Below are 20363 nucleotides of genomic sequence, written 5' to 3'. Positions count from 1 at the left end.
TAGTTATGCATTGACCTCAATTTCTTGGATCATTCAAACAAAGCCAAAATTATGAATGATCTGACTGCTGACATACTTAACAATGGAAAGTTTGCCAAATGCCACATTCATGCAATATTTGATACAATGCACATGTTCAGAAAGAATCTTAGGTGCAATCTCTGGCCTACTGAAGTGCCCTCAGAGAAAAATACTCTTCTTATGATCCTGTATAGCATTTGTGTTACTGAACTGATACAGCAAAAGCACAAGTGCTGTTGTGACCTTTTCATCTGGCCAAAAACAACCCTCTACCCTATGATAGCAGACTGAGGGTCCTGCGAGAGCTGCCATCTGGCCCCATTCTCGGCAAGTGCATGGAAACTCTGGCTGTCCAAGGTCCTGGTCTGATCTGTCATCAGCCAGGATGGGTGTCCGGCCAGCGGTCAGCGGGTCGACCCATTTGACGAGTGCTTCAAGCAGGGGATACAGAGCGGGAGGGAAGAGGGAGAGGCAGAGGACAAGAGCTGATTTGTGTTTCAAGGGCTGATTATGCGTGCTGTGGCGCTGGTTTCCTGGATGTTGTGTTTGTGTTGGAGAGAGTGGCTCCAGGCAGATGTTGCAAATGAAGGAGGTGGTGTTGTGTGCTGACATAGTGGGGGTCAAGTCATCCCAAATGACATCTGATTGGTGTTTCAAGAGGAAATATTTGCACTGAAGGCAAAAATTCATATGAATTTATCCACGTTGGGAAACATAAAATAGGAGGGCCAAAGCATTGCTGGGGTTACAACAATGTGTAACACTGTGACAATCAGCTGCCAGCTGTGCCCACCCACAGACAGACCATCCATTTGTCAATGCAAGCACATTAACACAGCTTAAACAAACACAACACAACCTTTTACCTCCCAGCAGCCATCTGTATACACAATCGGACACCTACAAACACAACTAAGCACACGTGCGCTCCTCCACACACAGTAAATAAAGCTGTGGAGTGATATATGGTCTTGATAAGGCCGGATGTTTCATTATAAAGCTCTTACAGACAAACAGGGATGCAAAACAAACGGGAGAAACAAGAGCCTTACAAGAAATGTAGCCTGTGAAATTCAGTATATGATCAACAGCCTTACAGTACAGTAATGCCACAGGTGATTTATTTTATTTTTCCCTGATAATTCACTGGGGTTTAAATAAAAGAATATACATTCTTCAAAAACAAAGGTCATGACGCACAAAGAAGAACTTACATGTGTGACATTTAAAGTTGCATCATTGAGCAGCACAGCAGCAAGTTGTCGGGCACGGATAAATCAGTTCAAATCCTCCCTCCTTTCTTTCCCTCTGACTGGTCGGTGCCTGTGTCACTCAGGGGGAGGGGTGCAGCGGTAATTTCTATATGCCTGTATGTCAATTTAAGACTCAGATTGCGCGTTTATGTGTGGCTGACAGTAGCGAGCCCCGGCGGACGTCCGCAATCTTGGTGTTGGATTTCTACGCGCATTTGATCAAGCGGATGAGGCGCTTGGGACGTGCGTCTACCTGCTCACGCTGAAGCTTTGTCTTTGGATATTGCTGCCACTTAAAACGCATCCGCACACTCCTGTCTCGAGGTGCGTTTGCTTTTGAAGTGAGCTGCTGTGAAAGAAGCAGCAATCTAGAAGAGAAGACTCGTCACAACACTTTATAGAAGACTTGACAACTTTGAAGATAGCCTGGGTCTAGTGGCGTAAACCGAGGTGGGTTCATGTGGTTTGTTATCTGACAGAAGCGGATCGTTTCTCTGGAAGTCTTACTGAAGGGTTTTGGAAACATGTCCCACAAATGCTCCGTTGTGTTACTGAACGTCCTCTTTTTGGTGCGGGCGCTCTTGGCTCATGAGTGCACGCCGTGTAACCTCCGGACTTGTCCCGTCAAATCCCCGCACGGTTGCGAAGGTGGCCGGACATTGGCGAAGGATCCGTGCGGATGCTGTGATCAGTGCGCCAGGCTGGAGTGGGAGCCCTGCGGCGGCCAGGACTGGGCTCACGGCTACTGCGCCCTGGGGCTGACCTGCGCCTCTATCAACAAAACCGGAGCTGCCACCATCCCTGAAATCGGAGTATGTAAAGGTGAGTAAAACTATCTCGTGTGCACTTAATTGAATGATCACGTTTATAAATCATAAGCAACAACACAGAAAGGAGAGAGAATGTGTTAATGCGATTGTTGAACTCCAAATTCTTCAGTTGGGCACCATTCAAACGTCATTCAGTGACTGCAGCGTCTGTGGCACCTTGTCTCTGGGTGCCTGGAGTAGTTCCTCAAGTCTGAGGGGCTCTTGACTGCCAGCAGAGGAGACATGTTCGACAATTTACTTTCACTCAAAGCCCCATTCCATTTTACCTCAGAAGCACGAGAATACATCTGGCAGCAGAGATTTGGCTCAAGGTCTTAGCTCTTGTAGTAGTAGGTCCTGTTCTTTTCACTTAAACAGCATCTAGAATAGAGCTGAGAGAATCTGCAACAGTCCAAAGTTGAGGATCACTTTTGTTGCGACCAGCACTTCATTTTAATACATGGGGGCACTTTGTAATTTGATAAAAGCAAGCAGCCCGGTTTTTGTCTGTATTGTTTACACGGTTGGCTTCACTGTGTTCCTCAGAGTGCCTCTAAACAGTCTGACAGCATGATTGCAGGTTTTTTCATTTGCAGCGCTGCAAATCCACAATGCCACACTGTTCTGTTCTCATCAAGCAGCGCTAGCCTTCCGTACAGTGGATGTGCTCATTTTACGCACAATTTGAGTAACTTTCTCTGCTTCAAAGAAGTGTGCAAGGTTTTAGGTTCCTCGCTTGTGGAAGGAGTCTGTAGCATTGGCCTTCCCCTGAGGACCAAATAACTAGTGGAAGGACCCCCTCCGGCTGTGCCACCTGCACACTGTACAGCTTGTTTCTGGGATGATTGAGGAGGACTGACAGGACTGTAAGAGAGAGTAAGCAGCTCTCAGTTGGGGGCTTGAATCTCGTGACCCTGCCCTTCCATCATCCCTCTTTAGGGTGGTCCATGTCAGGTCTTTAACAGGGTTTTTTCATGGTTCTCTGTTCCCCAGGTGTTCCCAGGAGACACGGGTGCTGATTATGCCTCTTGCACAGGCGTCTGGAGGACATCTCCTCTGCAATTTAACAGCTTTTGAATGAGCGGGAGACCTACTGGCTCCTCTGACTGAGTCATGCTTCTGGTCCTGCTGCTGACCCCCTAAATCAGCCACACATATGCACACAGCCTCGATATCCCAAAGGGTCTAGGTGGGGGTAAATCAACACCTCCCAGTGTGTTTTCTGGGCCCACAGTAGGCTGGCTGCTGGAGGCTGATCCGTGATTTCCCTCCTCAAGCTGCAAAGGTCTTAAAGTGATTAGTCCTGCAATCAAGAGTATGGGGTAAATGTTTCCGCTTTTCTGATCCCCCTGCTTTTCTGCTCTCAGTTTGATTTACTGGGTGGTCAAAATCTGTCAGCGAAGACGCAATTTTATAGTTCAAGTGACATGTTACATATTGTATAAGTGAGATACCTTGGTGTTTGGGCTTCTATTGTCGAAGGAAAGCTAGTTATTGTATTGCTGTTTGCCTGTCCTGGAAATTTTATGCGAAAAAGAAGTATCTCTAAAGAACTTTAAATGTGCTGAGAGTGAATTTTTAGTCTGTCTTACTGGATAAATGTGTAATTCTCAGCTTTGTTGCCAGTAAATCTCTGTATTCCCGAAGATGCAAAACCAGAAATAGTTGTGCAAACCCCAAAAAACAATTCTGGCTCACCAAAAACTATGTGAAGTATTTGAATAAGGTATCATTCTGACATTTAGGCTCTTCAGCTGACAAAAATCTTTTAAAAAACTGAATGATAGTAGCAGCATAGTCAACATGCACCTGTACTGTGGAGACATCATCTATCCTGTTAACCTGATCATTTTAGCTTCAGTGAAAAGTCTGTCAGTGAGGTGAAATCAGTTGTACCAAAATCTTTTTTTTTTTTAGTTTCTAACTGTTTTCTTATGTCTGTCCTCCCAAGCCAAGTTCTTCAAGCTCCAGACACTTAACATACCATGTGACAGAATGCCTGTCTTACAGGGACGCTATGTGCACTGCCCTCCTTCACATGCCTTCTACTTCTCCCTTCCTCTAGTATTATCTAACGTTTCAAAGACTTCCTTTTAAGCTCCCTATCAGCCTTAGGGCCTCTAGAGGTCAGTTTTCCCGTCTTGGCTCTGGACGCCAAGACAAGCAGTCTCAGTGGCTAAGAGAGGAATCCCCCTGTGATGAAGCCTCATATACTTTAGCTCGAGCCATGCCAGACCGGATAACAGATAACCAGGAAGGACCATAACAGACTCCGGCTGGGCTTAAGGGTCCTAGGCTGAGACAGCTTAGAAGAAATGTAAAAAGGGGGTCAAGCTAAAATTAGGTAAGACAATGTCTTCACTGTCCAGCCTTACCATAATTGTTTTGCCTCCTGCCTCCTTTCTACAAACCAGATTTAGCACCTCACACAGACGAGCTCTACCATCATCTCAAATCAAAACACGCTCACAGGCACAGGAAAGCCTCGGGATGGAAAAATGTGGAGGTGAGGATCATTCTAGGGTGAAAGGAAATCACAGAGAAAGTTTTGGTTGGGTTTATTGAAAAGGCTGCTTGTGCTTTGCCAGTTCACTGGCGTTCTGGGAGAGCTATTAAAAGCTCCGGCTGGCTCAGGTTAAAGGTAACATTACCTTCACAGCTTCCACTGGCCAGTGTTTACTGTGGTGCTTGTAGTGCAGGAGTCATCAGCAAAGTCTGCTCGAAGAGTTTAGGGGGATGTTTTCTGTTGCAGTCACAATGATTCACTTCAGCAGTTCATTTTATCGCAGCAAGAGATGGTCCCATTCTCATCTGTTTCGTATTAATATTGATAAACATATGTGTTATATTATCATTTGCAGCATTTAAAGGCAAAGCCATGGGGTTGGATTTCTTTCACTTAAAACCATCTCATTATTCTCAGATTCTCATCTTACCAGGCTTTTATTGAGGTAGGATCTCTACAGTAGCCGGGTAGATACACTATGAAGAGGTCATGTTTGTATTGGACGGTTAAACCTTTGACACGTATTCCGCTGGTGCATTGTTCTGATGTGTTGCCGTTTGGAGAAAAAAGCCGGCGTGTTTTGACGAGCTGCAGTCATGCTTCCACGCTGTTGATTTGAGGCCTGGGAGCTAAATGCCTGGGAAGGGGATACTCTGTGTAACAGTTTGTCTCATCCTGTTTACTCTGCTGCCACTCTTATTGCTCTTGGATAGCAATGAAGGAGGGTAATTTGGGCGTATATATGTGTGTGTTTATTCATGCATGAATGTGAAGGGAACACTAAGGGTAATGTGTATGTTGGGGCCCTTTTAATCTCAGGATCTTGATGGATATTCAGCTCACACGGCTCTAACGTGACATTCCTTACCATCGTAAAGTTCTGTCCAAGCGGGGCTAAGCCTTGCAGTGCCACCCCGGGGGTAACGCTCATTGGAAGAAGCAACAATATGTGGGCATGGTGCAAATGGCTTCAGTTCAGGGGAGGTGTTGCTGCAGCCGGCAAAGATGGAGACCCTGGGAGGGCCCCATACTGTGGAACAAAAGCAAACAAATGGGCTCCGAAGCTGTAGTAGTGTGGCACAAGGAAGAGGGAGGAGGGACTGCAGTCCAGAAATACACTGGTCACTTGAGTGTTGGTTGTGCCAATGTAGTGTGTTGCAACAGAGGCTGCGAGCTGGCTAACCCCTCAGCAACTCTGATGAACAAATCTTGATGTCTAACTCATTTCTTTTTGACTTTTGCTTAACCTGTATCTCTTTCCAGTGCTTGTTTATTGCTATTTTGGTTCATGTAAATGTTAAGAGAAATTGAGAAACAAGGCTGCTACTGTGCCCCACAGTACTTCCTGACCGTCCAGATGCAGGTCTGGAGGATGAGCGTTGTCCTCTGATGATGGGCTGTGACAGAGCAGGAGACCAGTGTGTGTGCGATGCCCGTCACTCCTGCTTGGCCTCTTTCATCTATCCGGACCAAGAGACCTGTATGAAGACCAGTAAGTCAGGTGAGCTCTTGCTTTCCATCTGTTTCTATGTTAAAAGACACAGATGCACATATCGGAGCACGATCTGAGTTAGAGGGTATAATACCATCCACAGAGAGGAGCTAATCCATAACAGATGTGGCTCTGAGGTGGCTCTTGCATATCATAGTGATGACACACAAGCTAAACACACACACAAGCTTTGTGTAGTGGTTCTGTGCTCTCCCTTGAGAGCTGCTATTGTGTGTGAGTCATTGGTGACTGTGGTTTTGTGTGTCCATGGCTGGATTTCAGATGGCAGGAGGCACGAGCACCGGGAAAGACACCGAGAGAAGTACGTGGGACCGTCCAACCCAGAGTGCATGTTCTCCGGGTGTAACCTGACTGCTGAGGGCTGTGTGTGCGAGTCTCAGAGCTGCCACCACCACTTCGCCTACATCAACCGCAGCCAGTGCCAAGAAGCAGCAGGTAACCCTCAAATGGCCTGAGATTGACAAGCGCGCAGTAGGCGGTCAGGAGCTCGACTTAGCACGAGTTATTTAGTTTCTGAAATAAATCCCACAACAGCAAGGTAACATTTACATCACAGAGCTGAATATTTCTCCGTTATTAATAGAAGTATTCATATACAGGAAACAAGGCACAGCTTCTAAAGTTTTTCTTGATCAAATCCCCTCACGAATGAAACACAACCACGGCATTCCTTATGTCACAGCTCATTATGTGTGAAGGGAAACATATTATTGCTGACCAAAAAAAACCTTGGGATTAAATATGTTCACTCTTAGATTTGAAGCTCAAATATGATATTTTTATTTTTCTGCTTAATTCTTGTCACAGTAATGTAGAGGATGAGGAGGCGGGGGAAAACAGATGAAAGATCTTGAGAGCGAAAGAGCAAACGTGTGAGTTAGGCTGACAGAAGCAAAAAAAATTGGAAAAGATCTGCATTTAGAGAAGGAGAGCTGTCAAGACTGTCATTAAGGTGTGAGTGAATAGAGAGCAGCATGAATGCCTCTACTGTGCCAGAAGGGAAAAGGAGAATCTTCTGAATGAAGCGAGCAGATAAAAGAGTGTGTGTTTACCTCCGATCTTAGCTGCTTCTTTGATTGACACCTCTGTTTGAAAAACTTTATTGGCAGAGTGAGTTTAGTTTCCTCATTTGGACTGTGAGGTGTCTCGAAGATAGACAGGCGTTAAGTGCTGACTGCCTCCTGAGTGGCATTTGGTAAAATAGAACAAGACTGTTCAGTGAATGCACCACGTAGAACTCCCCCTAATAAATCTGCTTAAGTCAAATTAAAAGTAGTTTGCTGTTGTAGTGAACAGGTCTAAAGCATGTGAGTGGGACTGCCTGTCTACAAGCTTCCATCCTTTGAAGAATTTCAGATGGAAAAAACTGGTTGCTAGATAACCAATACTGTGGCTGGCAACAAGCCATGAAGACACATTAAAGTTTGTTTAGTCTACAGCTAACAGCAAGGTTATTACAGAACATCCACAGTACAGCTGTATGGATGTTTATCTTGAACCATTTATGCGGTAAATCCCACAGGAAGAGTGTTCATCAAACATCATATTGTCTAGACGTATCATCAAGTCCAGTGTTTCAATAAAAGATGAACTGTCTGTGTTTTGTAAGTCCTCTCAAAGCCTGAGCCCACTGCCTCACAGTTTAAACTCACACCAGTGAAAACTGTAAACAACATTTTTTAGCAGCTTATGAGTTTTCACCGCAGCACCACCCTTGTTATGGCCCGTCATTAAGCAGAAGATCAGGATGTGTGCATCTGTTTTGTCTCACAGGATACATCTGCACGTGGGACGATGCCCACATGCGTGTGCTTGCATGTGCTCATATGCTACATCAACACGTGTGTAATGAGCCCGCGTGTTTGCGTGTGTTTATGCATGTGTCTGAGTGAGATAGTTATCTTGTTTGTCTTGATGTCGGGGCAGAGATTTTCCTTTGTCTGTCATCAGAAGGAGCTTCCTCTGTGAGCAGACTGGGACTCTCAGTCCTGTTGGACTCCATAGTCACTGTGTCCATCAACCCTTCATAGTCTTTAGACATAAGTACTTAGTAAGATCTGTGTTACCATGTCCTGCTTGAGTGAATGCTTCCTGTAAACCTGCTCTCATGACATAAGAGCTCCACTGATAGGACTCGTCTTTAGCATATACGTCATATAGAAGTTAAAGGTGGTTGCCGTGACACCAGCCATTGGTTTGCAAACAGCTGTTCTTAAACATGAAGTTCAGCATTTAACTATTGGGTTTTGACAGTTGAGTGTAGTAGAAGGGATGGATTTGAGTGAACTTGAGGACACTATGAACATCTACAGGGAAACACACCTGTTGGCAAAAGTTCCCCAATATGTAAGAATCCATCATTTTAAGTCTTAATATAGTTTGCCCTGGCTTTATTTTGGTTTTACACCAACTCTCCAAAAGTTGTATTTTGACCATGCGCATCAGTATCAGTTCTGGTCTAGACTCACAGAACCTGGCAGAAGCATTTCGGCTGCAGCAGCAATTCTAGGCAAGGCATCTTTATTTATATAGTGCATTTCATACCATAGGCCACTCAATGTGCTTTACATAAAGACAAGGCATTTACAGTCCAGTCAGGTAGGTGGTTCGTGTTTCCAGGCCTAGATGTTGTTAGGATTCCTGTTCAGATCCTGGAGAAGGTTTTAGGCCCAAAACCATAGAAAGGAAAAAGCCCTATCAGTGGTCTTATTGGTTTACCCTTTTACTGTGACTCAACAAGATCTATTAAAACTCAACCTCACTGCTGTTGATGTTCGACTTTATGATGCTTCATGTTTTAGTAGTTTACTAAACTCTGATGTCATTTGTTATCATTCCGTTAGAAGCAACATGGTACACCAGACGTTTTGTCCACATGTCAGGGACGAAAGAGGATGTGATAAGTGCAGCAGAGGAAGGGCAGATGCAGAAAGATAAGAAATCACAACAGAAGCTAACCATTTTGTTGAGGAATTTGTATACAGGCCCCAGGGTCATGGTAGGGTGGTGTTTGGTAGTCTTACACTCTGGGATGGTTTACATATTTCATTCATGATAACGTCCCTCAGTGCTATTTTAGAGGAATTCTCCTGTTATTGCTTACTAATAGGAGAATGCAACGGTAGGTTATGCATTCTTTTGTGTTTCATGCAACCGGCATCACTTGATGCTCACATATGGTCAGAGGTAATGGGAGTTGGAAACCCACGTTATGCTGAAGCAGTCAAGCCATCACCTACTCACTCCCAGGGTCTAGTGTTGGGGATCGACTGAAGAAATGGGCCTCACAGGCATGCGGTAGTTCACAAGTGGTTCATCAGACAGGGAAGCGGTGCCCACTATGATGCCATGGCACCAACTGACCTCACTTTCACAAATCTGCTTGCCTACATATACCCACCTCCGTCCTGCCTTTCTCTGCCCCTCTGAAAGGACTGTTAGTTCTGCTTGGCTGCAGCCTCTTTGTGGCAGGGCTATTACTGGCCAAGCCAGACCGCCATCGTCTGGCGGGGGCACGAGACGTCTCAGTGCTGAGTGTTTGTGTGCCGTCTAAAGAAACTGCGGCCCCGTCGGTTCCCAGAGTGTGTATTTATAAGTGTGTGGAAAGTGATTCCTGTGTGGATATTTAGACAAAAAAGTTCCCTCAAAGGCATTTTGGGGATATCTGTCAATCCACTTCCGACTCTTGGTCAGCCACTAACCAAGCCAGACAGCATTAGTCCCGCAGGAACAGCTAAAATACACATGCATATCGTTTTAGACCCCTTCCACATGTCCAGGTCTAACCTATTATCTTTTTTTTAGGCCTAAAATCTCTACTGATTGACTCAGGCATAACTGTTAACAAATCAAAGACACTCTAACTGAAGCCTAAGCCAGCCCCTGATGTTCTCTGGCCCTTGTGTTCGATCATCATTCTGTTCCCTTTTTTCCCTGCAAGGGAAAAGATTCCCAGGGCCAAAACTCATACGCAATACAACTGTCTCTTTTACGATTTACTCAACAGCTGTTTACATCCCAGGTCTCCCGTAGACTTGTTTTCTTCAGTTGCAACACATAAGTCATGAATCTGAGGGACAGTAAAAGTGCCAACTGTTCAATTTTGTTCTAAAGTGCTCAATGTGCAGCCCACTGAAGCAGAGTATTTAGTTTTATCCCATGCTTTTTTTTTTTCACCTGGTACAGCCAAATGTGGTGGTTCATTTGTGTCTGGGGAACAGACTCCTTAGTCTGACTCTTCATCACTGATCTAGTTTTGTACTATTTGACAGCACGGAGCTGGTGCGTTTCACTGGAATGTGCACATACTTTGTACAATTGCTGTGCACACACAAACCTACATGAATACATCGATGTGCAAATATTCCCCTACAAGTCGTGGATATTCTCGTGACCTCGCTCAATCACACATCTGCTGTGGTGTAAGTTAAGAGGCTGAGATCATGTCTGTAAACCTGCAAATATTAGCTAAAGAGCAAGATAACAAGTCATGCAGCAGATGCAGGACTGCCGGCTGCTGCATGACTACGCCTGGCGACTTCGAGCCTTTGGCTATGGTGTTAAGTGTTTCTACCTGGTGACCCTGTCTCTGCCTTTTGGCATGGACCACCTCCTAGATCTACTCCTCTGCCCTCACACATATACCCATGCAGACAGTGAACAATCCAGACTTTCTCAGTTGTAACTGCTGGTGGGCGTGGGGCCAGACCCCCACAGCTTAATGTGAGAGACGGCCCTGATGTGTCCCCTTGTGGAGCAACTTTATAAAACCTGAGGACAGAACACAAACCCACGGAGGGCAGCTGGACTGAGACGGCTTTGTTCTCCCCTGACTTGTTTCCAAAGTCAGTCTGTGAACAGAACTCACATTGTGCACTTTTTCCATGAGTAAACTCAGGCTGTCAACGCAGCCTCCTCTTCCTGGTGGAGTTGCTCTGCTTTGGGGAAAAACTACGCTCCTTGTAACCAGTCTGGAAGGGAAGAAAAGAAAAAAACTTCAGAATTTAGTATTTTTCTTTCCTCAATGAGCTGCAGAGATGCCAGAAAAAATGCATTGTTTACAAAAGAGACCACTCTGTAGTTACAAGACAATTTCCACATCTCACCTTTTCCAGACCAGCATTGTGTGTGTGAGTCAATGAGTATTAGAAATCACATATTGTTGCGAGTTGGGCTTTATGGTCAAAGGTTTTCCATTCTTTGCTATCTCCAAGTCATAAAAGAGCACATGTTGCCTAATCTGCAGAGAGAATTTATCAAGCATACCAAATCAGGGTCTTTGTGTTCGTGCTAGCTGGAGTATTGCCACTATTGTGATAGAAAGATTGGTTCTGTGGTTGCTGACTCACTAATTACAGCCATTTATACTAAGAGATAGAACACAAACTGCGCAGGATGAAATCCAATTACTGCTGACTTTTTCCATCCTCTGTGTTTGCCTATTGTGCTTATGAATGTTCCAGCTAAAAATGATATTAATTAGACCTGCAAGGGTTGGACCATTTCCACAGATGGATACAATTCTATTCATTAGAATGACAATGGTGTGTCTGCCAGCTGCTTTTCCCAGCGCTCTCTAACCCCAGCCATTATCACCACTGAAAGAGTAATCAGCCTTCTCGGAGGCACATACAATACACAGAAAGTGTTTTTCAGTGCGGAACCTTGCGCAAGATTGTCCCAGCGCATTTTCTGTGGCTTTTAAAAGCCTGAGGTTTTCATATGCAAAACCAGTCTTAAACTGAGCAGCAGCAGACAGTGTTGGACTTTATTGGAAGTAAAACATCGGCAATCAGCACTTCCAAGTGAAGTTTATTTTGGTCCAGCATAGAAAATAGGCCAAAAACCGTTAAAAGGGTTGTAGCCTTGCTTAATTCAAGGGTTTTCCCTCATTTTGTATGACACTATTCAGCTAGAGAGTTTATCAATGAGAGCTTTGTGGCAGTCCTCACTGTTCCACGGTTGCTTGAGTAAACATTACAGTAACAGATACCTCACACTCCTGCCGTATTTATCCGGCGCCAGAAAAATTCAACATTTCCCTTCTCTTCAATTTCTTATGTCAGTTATGTTACCTCCACCCACCGGACTACAGCAGTCACAGCCAGAGAAGTTCTCCTCTGTTTATTCTAAGTCAGGCAGAAATCAAACAGGTACTTAGCCACAACCCAACAGAGCATCAGGTGAGACGACAGAATCTATCTTTTGAAAATGTAATAAATAAGAATGCATGGTTTGATTCATTGGCCAACTTGTAGCAGGGCAGAATCATTATCAGGGCATGAGCTGTCTGGATCCTCAACCTGCTTACTGGTGGCAAAACTCAGAGGGATCCATTTACCGTTCTTTAAATGTCAGGTTACAGACGTATCCTCTGAGAGACTCGTATTGCGCTGTGGAGCCAGCATCAGTCTGGGCAGACCATCAGCAAAACTCTGGAAACTTTGTGGAACTAAAACCCCAAACTCTGTTATGCAATCTCAGCCTGTTACATTCCCTCTCCTCAAAAACCAGATGTATGCAAAGATTGTCAAGCATCTCTCATAACCGAATTATAACCCTCTTGATTTAACTTCCACATGCTGCAGCCATTTGTTGACACATTTTCTCCTGTAAATGGGATGATTTCAACTAGATATGGATGATCACATTTTCAGCCATGATCCCCACGCATGTAAATACTGCCTTTCCTCTCTTTCTCCACTCTTCCTCTAAACGTGCTGCAAAATGTTCATCATCTGCATTTTTCACCTGGGAGATCTGGAGATAACTAGCCATAAATAGTAGTTGATTGATAACAGGATAGGACGTCACTCTGTTTTCCACAATACCTCTGCTCTGCCTGTCTTGTGTACATTACAACAACACCGAGAACCAAAACAAACACATCCCTTTGGTTTGAGTAATCCATCCTTTCTAAAGAAGCTACTTTTCTCATGCAATATCTGTAAAGAGGGTTGATCCACTTTTTATTTTCCTGAAAAGGCTCCAAAATATACCCTTGCTCAGATTAGCTGTACCCCTGCACCTATTTCCCCCCCTAACAAGGGGTATCAGCGCTATTATGTTGGCTCTGCAGATGAATAGACAAACATGCCCTGGTATGCTAAGTGAAGGGGAGTCTGTAAGCTGGTATGAAGAAAAGCTCTGTTGAAGGTTGGCTGCTATTAATGACTGGTTTCAGAGCATGAGGGGCTGTTTGGATTATGGGCCAGTTGAGCCAGGCAGGGTGGGATCAGAGTCGAGTCGACAGGATATGCGGAGAGCCTTGTCGTGTTGAGAGAGCGCTGCGCTCTCGCTTCCTTGACACGATGCCGTAAAGCTGTCACGGACTGAAGTGTGGATCTGATGACTGTGCACAGTTTGTGTTGGGTGAGTGTGTGAACTCAGCCTTTTAGTCTGTAATGTGAGCAGCATCGGTCTAAAGTGGCTCAGCTGACACTACAAGCAGACAGCCGTCTCACACAGACATGCACCCTAACATGTAAGCACAGCAGCTCCCCTCCTTCCTCTGAGAGAACAGTGATTGCACTGTCAGAGCCAAAAGCAGTTGAAGGTAGTGTCACCCGAAATGGGAAAATGAAAGGAAAAACTCAATCCGTGTCTGTTCCTTTCACTGTTCGTGTTTGCATAAACTTGTATTCTCCTCACCAACCTGCACATCATCATCATCATCATCAACTTTATTATATAGCCTTTTAACACAGCTGTGGCTGAAACAAAATGCTGTACAACACAAAATAAAAGAAGGCTTAAAACACAAAAACAATGTAAAAACAACAATAAACAACAACAATATTAAAATAATAAAAACAATAAAACAACACTAGAAACAGAGTCTCATGCTGGGTTAAAAGCCAGGGAATAAAAATGGGTCTTAAGACGGGTTTTAAAAATGGGCAGTGAAGGGGCGTGTCTAATGTGAAACGGGAGGTCGTTCCAAAGTTTCGGACCGGCAACAGAAAAGGCTCTGTCTCCTCTGAGCTTCCGTTTGGCCTAAAGTTGCATGTATAACCATGTGTGTGTTTTCTTTGCAGAGGAGCTGAGGTGTGCTGGGGTGACATGTCCTGCTCTTCAGGTGCCCTCCTGCCCTGTGGGTTCAGTTCTCACCAAGAGTTATACACCCCCTGCTGGTTGCTGCCCCTCCATACCAGCCCAATGCACTTGCGACCTCCAAACCTGCCACAAGCCACAGTGTCCAGGCGGACAGCACCCTGTATCAATTAGTGAGGCCAGCGGTCAGCCAGGGGATTGCTGTGATGTCTTTGAGTGCCAAAAAGGTGATTGCACTGAGATGCTCAATTTACACTTTGATTGCTCTCCCGCTATCAGCGGCTTTTGCACAGTTGGTGTTATATGCATGGTGTTATTGAAGGCGATTAGTTTCCTTCATGTAAGGCTTTCCTTCCTACTTTTGTCCACAGGAAAAAGGAAAGTTGCTGATTGGATAATTACTGTTTGGCTGTTTATCACGCAGGGTCAATGCCCCAGAGAGTTAAAGGGCCATGATTCAAAGACCTTTTTTTTTTTTTTTTTTAGGGTTGCCGAAAGAGAAGCAAAACAAAAAAAAAAACAGGCTTTTCTCAAATTAGCTGGTGTACCATTTTCTCATCTGGTGCAACCGGGGTAGAGGAAATACAGAGGGGAAAAAGACGTAAGAGAGAACAGATGTTTAAACTTCGGCGTGCCTCTGTCATGAAGCAGAGGCAGCCAGGAGAGTCCGGAGGAAAGGGAGGGGACCTGTGGTATTGGCCTGTTTACTCTGTGCCCCCAACAAATATTCAGTGTTTTACCAACAGAACAAATTCCCATTCTGGCCCCTCCAGATGTATAAATGAGTGCCGTGTCCTGGAATTAATGGACTTAACAAGCCCAGTGACCAGAAAAGTGCTTAGGCTATGAATTTGCTCAACAGAAGTGCAGTGTCAAAGGGTTCCTGTCTGGTCACACATCCAGAAGGGAAAAGGTTCAACAGTTCATTGATGGGAATGCTTTTTATGTGCTCCAGTCTGCCAGTGGGGAGGGTAATCGAGTCCGGCAGGCCGGCGGGGGCTGAATGGCAGCCGTGGGGGCCATGGGATCAGTGTTTTGATAACAAGTGTCTGCTGCTCTTTGGACCTGGAGCTTGATGCCTTTTGTGCTGCTTCTACTGTCCGTTAGGCCTGCATGACTGCATGGCATGTCAGAGAGCTCCACATACGGGAACATGGACAAGGACACGCACTGGGCTCCCTTGTCAGCTCCCCATTCCTGCAGTGGTCTCCAAAGCCCCATCTGCAAATACTGCATCTTATAAAGTCTAAATTGCTTTGAAATGCCATCTTTCAATAGAACACACTCACCACACATTGTGTCTCTGGGAGGCTTGGACTGATTAACTTGTTTCCATTGCCCACTTGGCTGCGGGCTGATATTTAGTCAGGGTCAGTGTGTGCACTTTCAATATGCTCCACCTGTGTCTTTTGGCCTCCATGAACAATGAACTCTGCTTCACTATTGGCTGAAGAACTGCTATATTTAACAGTCCTGACCTAATGTCATTGGACGTTACAGATGATCCCGTTTGATCCTGTTTAGCTGCTGTTTATCACCACTTTCTGCTGGCACATCTTCTGAATATGTCCCCTGTTGTCAGGAGGGGATGCAAATTTGGTTCCGCACTGCACATGTTGCGTTGAGATTTATGCTGGTGTTAAGCAACAAGGCTGAGATCACCACACTAATGATTCTCAGGGAGCTCAGCTTGACTTAGTTATAAACATGCAGTCTACAATAGCCCTGTTCTCAGAAGTTGATAAGTGGTTTTGTTAGTGACATGAGTTTAGCTATTTCTATTTCTAAAGCTGATGCTGACAAATCCCTTCATTATTCATTCCTGGGAAAAGTTTCTCAGAGTGGGTTTGGTTTTTATGCCCTGTGCACCACCAGAATACCAGTTCATTGTGAATGATTTAGAAAAGCTTTTGGACAATGTTTTACTGCCCGTTTATCTCCACATCCAATCCTCACCTTAATTTAAAGAAGACTGAACATCAAAAAGCATGAATGGAATTTAGCCACAAGTTGTTTTAGGGATTACCATTAACAAACACTGCGGAAATCACATGTGAGCATCCCCTCATGTGACTTCCTATTGCTTCTGTGAGCGTTAAAGAACCATTAACTCGCCTTTTGATTTCGGCCAGCCAAAGTGCTTATTGCATTTTCTCTGCTTGGTTTTGCTGCACGCAAAGCGGGGCAGCAGAAATAAAGAGTTGGGGAGAAAAAAGACAAAAAAAAATGGCAAGGAGGAGAATAAAAGATCAGCAAATCCCCTCTTGACTTTCAACTCAGCTGCCGCACCTGCTTCGTGTTAAGCGCGCAGCTCTGGTTGTCGGGAGGCATGGGGTCATTGGCGCAGACGCTTTGAGTCTGCACTCAAAGGTATGGCATACAGATGCTGCTGTAACCTCTGCTCTTATTTATAGAAAGCTCTGCCCCCGCATTCGCCTCCATCTGTGCAGTACATTTATTCACCTAGCTAGTACTCCTCTGTGAGTGTGGAGACTTTCTTACATAACCACATTGTCACACTTTCCTCATGTTGAAGTGTGTTAGATTAAAAGGTACGATGTGGTTACTTTTGATCTCATAATGTTGAGCCACCCAAACCACTGTGGTGAATTTAATTGCATAGTTTACAGTTACCATTTAGTTGTTATGCTGTAGTCTTTCCATCTCTGGACACAAAAATACCCTAATTAATTTCAAACGATTGAGCCTGTTACTTTCATTTTGAGAAAACTGCAACTTTTGGCATTTCTGTGGTTATTTTTCAGCCTCTCCTCCAACTGTCTTCCTCCTCCATGCTTAGATCCAGAAACACACTGACACTTATTGAACCATTTCCAAAAGGGATGTGACGAAGCAAATTTTATTTCAAGGTTGGGAGAATGCAACTGAAAGCTGAAGCTGAAAGCTAAATGCTTTAATGCTTTTGAGAAAGACAGGGCAGAGCATTGATTCACTCTACCTGCCATCAGAACACATGAGCCCAGATTCTGCCAAAGCCTCAGACTCATACTGTTTTTCTTTTACTCTGCTCTGCAAGTGTCCAGAGACCTTTCAAGATTTGATAGATCCCTGTGAAATGTTTCCCCACTGACTCGGTTTCATTGTCTGATAAATGCCATTTTTCACTCCAAAGGCCTAACTTCAGCCATCCGACTGCTCCTCAGCACCATTCAGATTAGATAAAACATTCCCTCATCAATAAGATGCAATCAGATTTTTATTTATCTGTCATTGATTGTACACAGTTGTGATTTTTTTTTTTTCTCACGTACCATAGTCATGATGAGAAAGTTCTGGTGTCATGCACTTATCATAAACTGCAGTGTGTGTTCCTTCCCACATGGAATTCAGTTTAATCTTGACTACATTCCTCTTTTCCATGTTCCTCTCCTCAGTCTCTCCCAAGTGCGTCCACAATGGAAAAGAGTTCCAAGAGGGAGAGGTGTACCGCATGGACCCTTGCTGGCTGTGTCAGTGCCGAGGAGGAATCTCCTTCTGCTCCAAGGCAGAGTGTGCTGAGCTGGACTGTGAAAACTTCTACATTCCTGAGGGCGAGTGCTGCCCCGTCTGCATAGGTACACTCATTTCTGTTGTTATCTTGTTCAAATGTGGCATCATTTTGATGAACATCAGACTGTTCAAACAGTGTAATTTAAAGCCGATTCAAAATCTATTTTACCTGACACTCACACCCAGAGACCCCACCTTGATGGCTCCCTCGTATAACCGGCTTCCATAGTTGTTAACATACGTGGCGTGTAAGAGGAGACCGCCAGGGATTCATTTACACTGGGGAGACTTTCAGTGTGTGCGGCTTGGCTTTGTAAGATCTGGATCTGGCTTAATGGGGAGACACTTGCAAAAACACATGTGCTCAAAGCCAGGTAGGGTGCTCTGAAATGTGTTTTTGGCATTGTTAAACGAAAAGGGCATGCTGCGCATATGGCAACCACATTACAGTTTTCCAGAAGCCCTTGGCTGGAGATGGTAGCCAGCTTTGGCCTCTGCCTGCATGGCTACAGTTAATCAGATGCATGAGGGAGGGAGGAGGACAAAGAAAAAGACTGCTGAGCAGTCAGTGTTGGAGCTACATCTTCTAGTCTGCAGCTGTATAGATGGTATGGATTCTTTCATCATTTGGTTATGAAAGCTACCATTTTTTACAGAGAAAAGTGTCTTTAACACTCAAAGTAATGTTGTAATGTAAGTAATGTATGTATGCACAAACATTTCTATAGTATTTTTTGATATGTGATAACTAAAGACAGAGCTACAGGTGAACTGAAGATGAGACTTCCACTAACACATGCCAAACTCGAATGTAATTTTCACCTTGTTCTAATATTATCAGTGACTGCAGCTTGAATTTAGAAGTAATTTAGTAAGTGTTTGACCCTTAGCCAGGTCAACATGGTGTGGGGAATCAAACTTAGTCAGTAATCCAACTAGAAAATATTATGTACTTGTATTGTGAGCCCCACAATGACCATTTTGAAAATGCTCCATCACTTTCAACCAGCCGTTATTTATTTTATTTTTAGATCTGTTTGCTAATATTAAGCATGTAAACCTTTCAAGTTTCTGTTATAACAGTAACATTAAAGCAAGAATTAAGTATGAGTAAAAAAAAAGATGGGAAGAAGGGAAAAAATCCTTTATTTATCCCAAAAGGAAATTATATTGGAACCTCAACAGACAAAGTTTTAGCCTCTATGAGAGGACAAGAGAACTTTTTCCCTTTCACACTCTTAATAAGTTGTGCCATACATGTGAACACACAGAAATATGTATTTTTCAACACTGACACAGGGAAAGGGCTGAGGCTGCCTTCTAACTTCCCTGAAAAACCAATTAAACTGCAAATTAAGAAGCAAGGCTCTCAGAGCTGGGCTCAGGCGTCATCCATTACCTCCAGCTGAGCAAAATAGCTTCTCAGATTGGCTTTTAAACTATTTAAGACTTCATGGCTTCAACGTAAGGCTAATGAGTAGATCTAAAAAAAAATGAATAAATCCTGCTTGCTTTGCTATGTTGAGAAATTTAGGGTATGAAATTCTTTACTAGCCTTCGACCTGAGAGATCACAGCTAAAACTCACATGGATGAGTTCAAACTTTTACTAAAAGTGTGAGTTGACACTGTTGAGACAAGACGTTATGAAAGTCATCAGCCTCTCTGTGTTTCCAATTACTAAATCTCCCTCAGGACGACAGAATACCCCAAACTTCACCCCCGCCCCATTTGAACTTAAATCCATACATATGTTATCATAAAGCCAAGAGCCTCTCCCCACTTATAAATGTAAATAAGTAATCTGAAATCATCAGTGTTTTTTCCTTAGCTCTTGGTCAAAGGCCAATTTCCATATCTTGTTAGCTTCCATGTGGAGTATCCTGCCTCTCTGTGCTCACTCTGCCTCCTGTTATTCAGTCAAAGTAGAGACGTGTATGGACACATTGGACACTGCAGCTTTGGGTTGGATTTAAAAGATTTCAACCACGGTTGCTAAACCAAACTTTACAAATTACTCAGCTGACAATCCAGTCAAAGATTGTTCTCTCGCTTTCCCCCAAAATTCATACGTACATGTCTTTTTTTTTTTTACCCCTCTTAGATGTGGAGTTACTGTCCATGGACAGCACTAAAGCCAGTTGCTGGGTCAACAATAAGCTGCGAGCCCATGAGGAGCAGTGGAAAGAGGACGACTGCACCTTCTGCCAGTGTGTGGATGGAGAACCACACTGTACAGCCATGGCCTGCAAACAGAGTTGCCAAAACCCTGTGAAGATCCCCGGAGAGTGCTGTCCCTTCTGCGAAGGTATTTGTGGGTCTTCGCACCAAGTAGAGCTTGTCTTTTAAGAGTCTTCTGTCTGTTACGCAGAAAAAAAAATCTTTATGATCTATATGAGCTACACATTAACCCGCATACCACATGTTGAAGGCTCATGTGGCCCCACAGCTTTGCTACAGTGAGCATGTCGGCGTGGGCTCATTAAAGAGGAGGCCACAGAGCATTCTTCAAGCTGCAGGGTTCTTTATGTTCCTTTATTACCCTTGCCCACCAAAATGAGACCCACCTGTGTGAGTGAGGTTACAGCATGCTTTTAAAGCAGGAGGCTGCATAATTGAAGTGGATTTTTTTTTTGGCATAATTAGTCACAGCTCGTTGAACTGCTCCTCCCACAGAACGTGGCCAGAGGTGTTTGATGG

At 44.3% G+C, this 20363-nt stretch overlaps 1 protein-coding gene across 4 annotated transcripts in view; it reads left to right on the top strand.

Annotated features, from left to right (window-relative positions):
- Window positions 1–1390: 1390 nt before the first annotated feature.
- LOC142366197 (cysteine-rich motor neuron 1 protein) overlaps window positions 1391–20363 on the top strand; it is a 31513-nt gene continuing 12540 nt past the window's right edge. For 2 of the 4 annotated variants that reach the window (XM_075448020.1, XM_075448019.1), the window contains exons 1-6: window positions 1392–2096; window positions 5929–6090; window positions 6364–6537; window positions 14139–14381; window positions 17550–17729; window positions 19768–19971. In XM_075448020.1, coding sequence (XP_075304135.1) covers window positions 1799–2096; window positions 5929–6090; window positions 6364–6537; window positions 14139–14381; window positions 17550–17729; window positions 19768–19971 — 1261 coding nt within the window. In that variant the 5' untranslated portion in view covers window positions 1392–1798. Of the gene's footprint in view, window positions 2097–5928; window positions 6091–6363; window positions 6538–14138; window positions 14382–17549; window positions 17730–19767; window positions 19972–20363 lie in introns of all 4 variants that reach the window. The other 2 variants (XM_075448018.1, XM_075448021.1) reach the window with 2 other exon arrangements.

The sequence above is a fragment of the Odontesthes bonariensis genome, chromosome 17 (genome assembly GCF_027942865.1).
Source record: "Odontesthes bonariensis isolate fOdoBon6 chromosome 17, fOdoBon6.hap1, whole genome shotgun sequence".
In the NCBI taxonomy this organism is placed as follows: Eukaryota; Metazoa; Chordata; class Actinopteri; order Atheriniformes; family Atherinopsidae; genus Odontesthes; species Odontesthes bonariensis.
The sequence above is the reverse complement of the archived record's forward strand: the minus strand, read 5'-3'. Positions and strand labels throughout refer to the sequence as shown.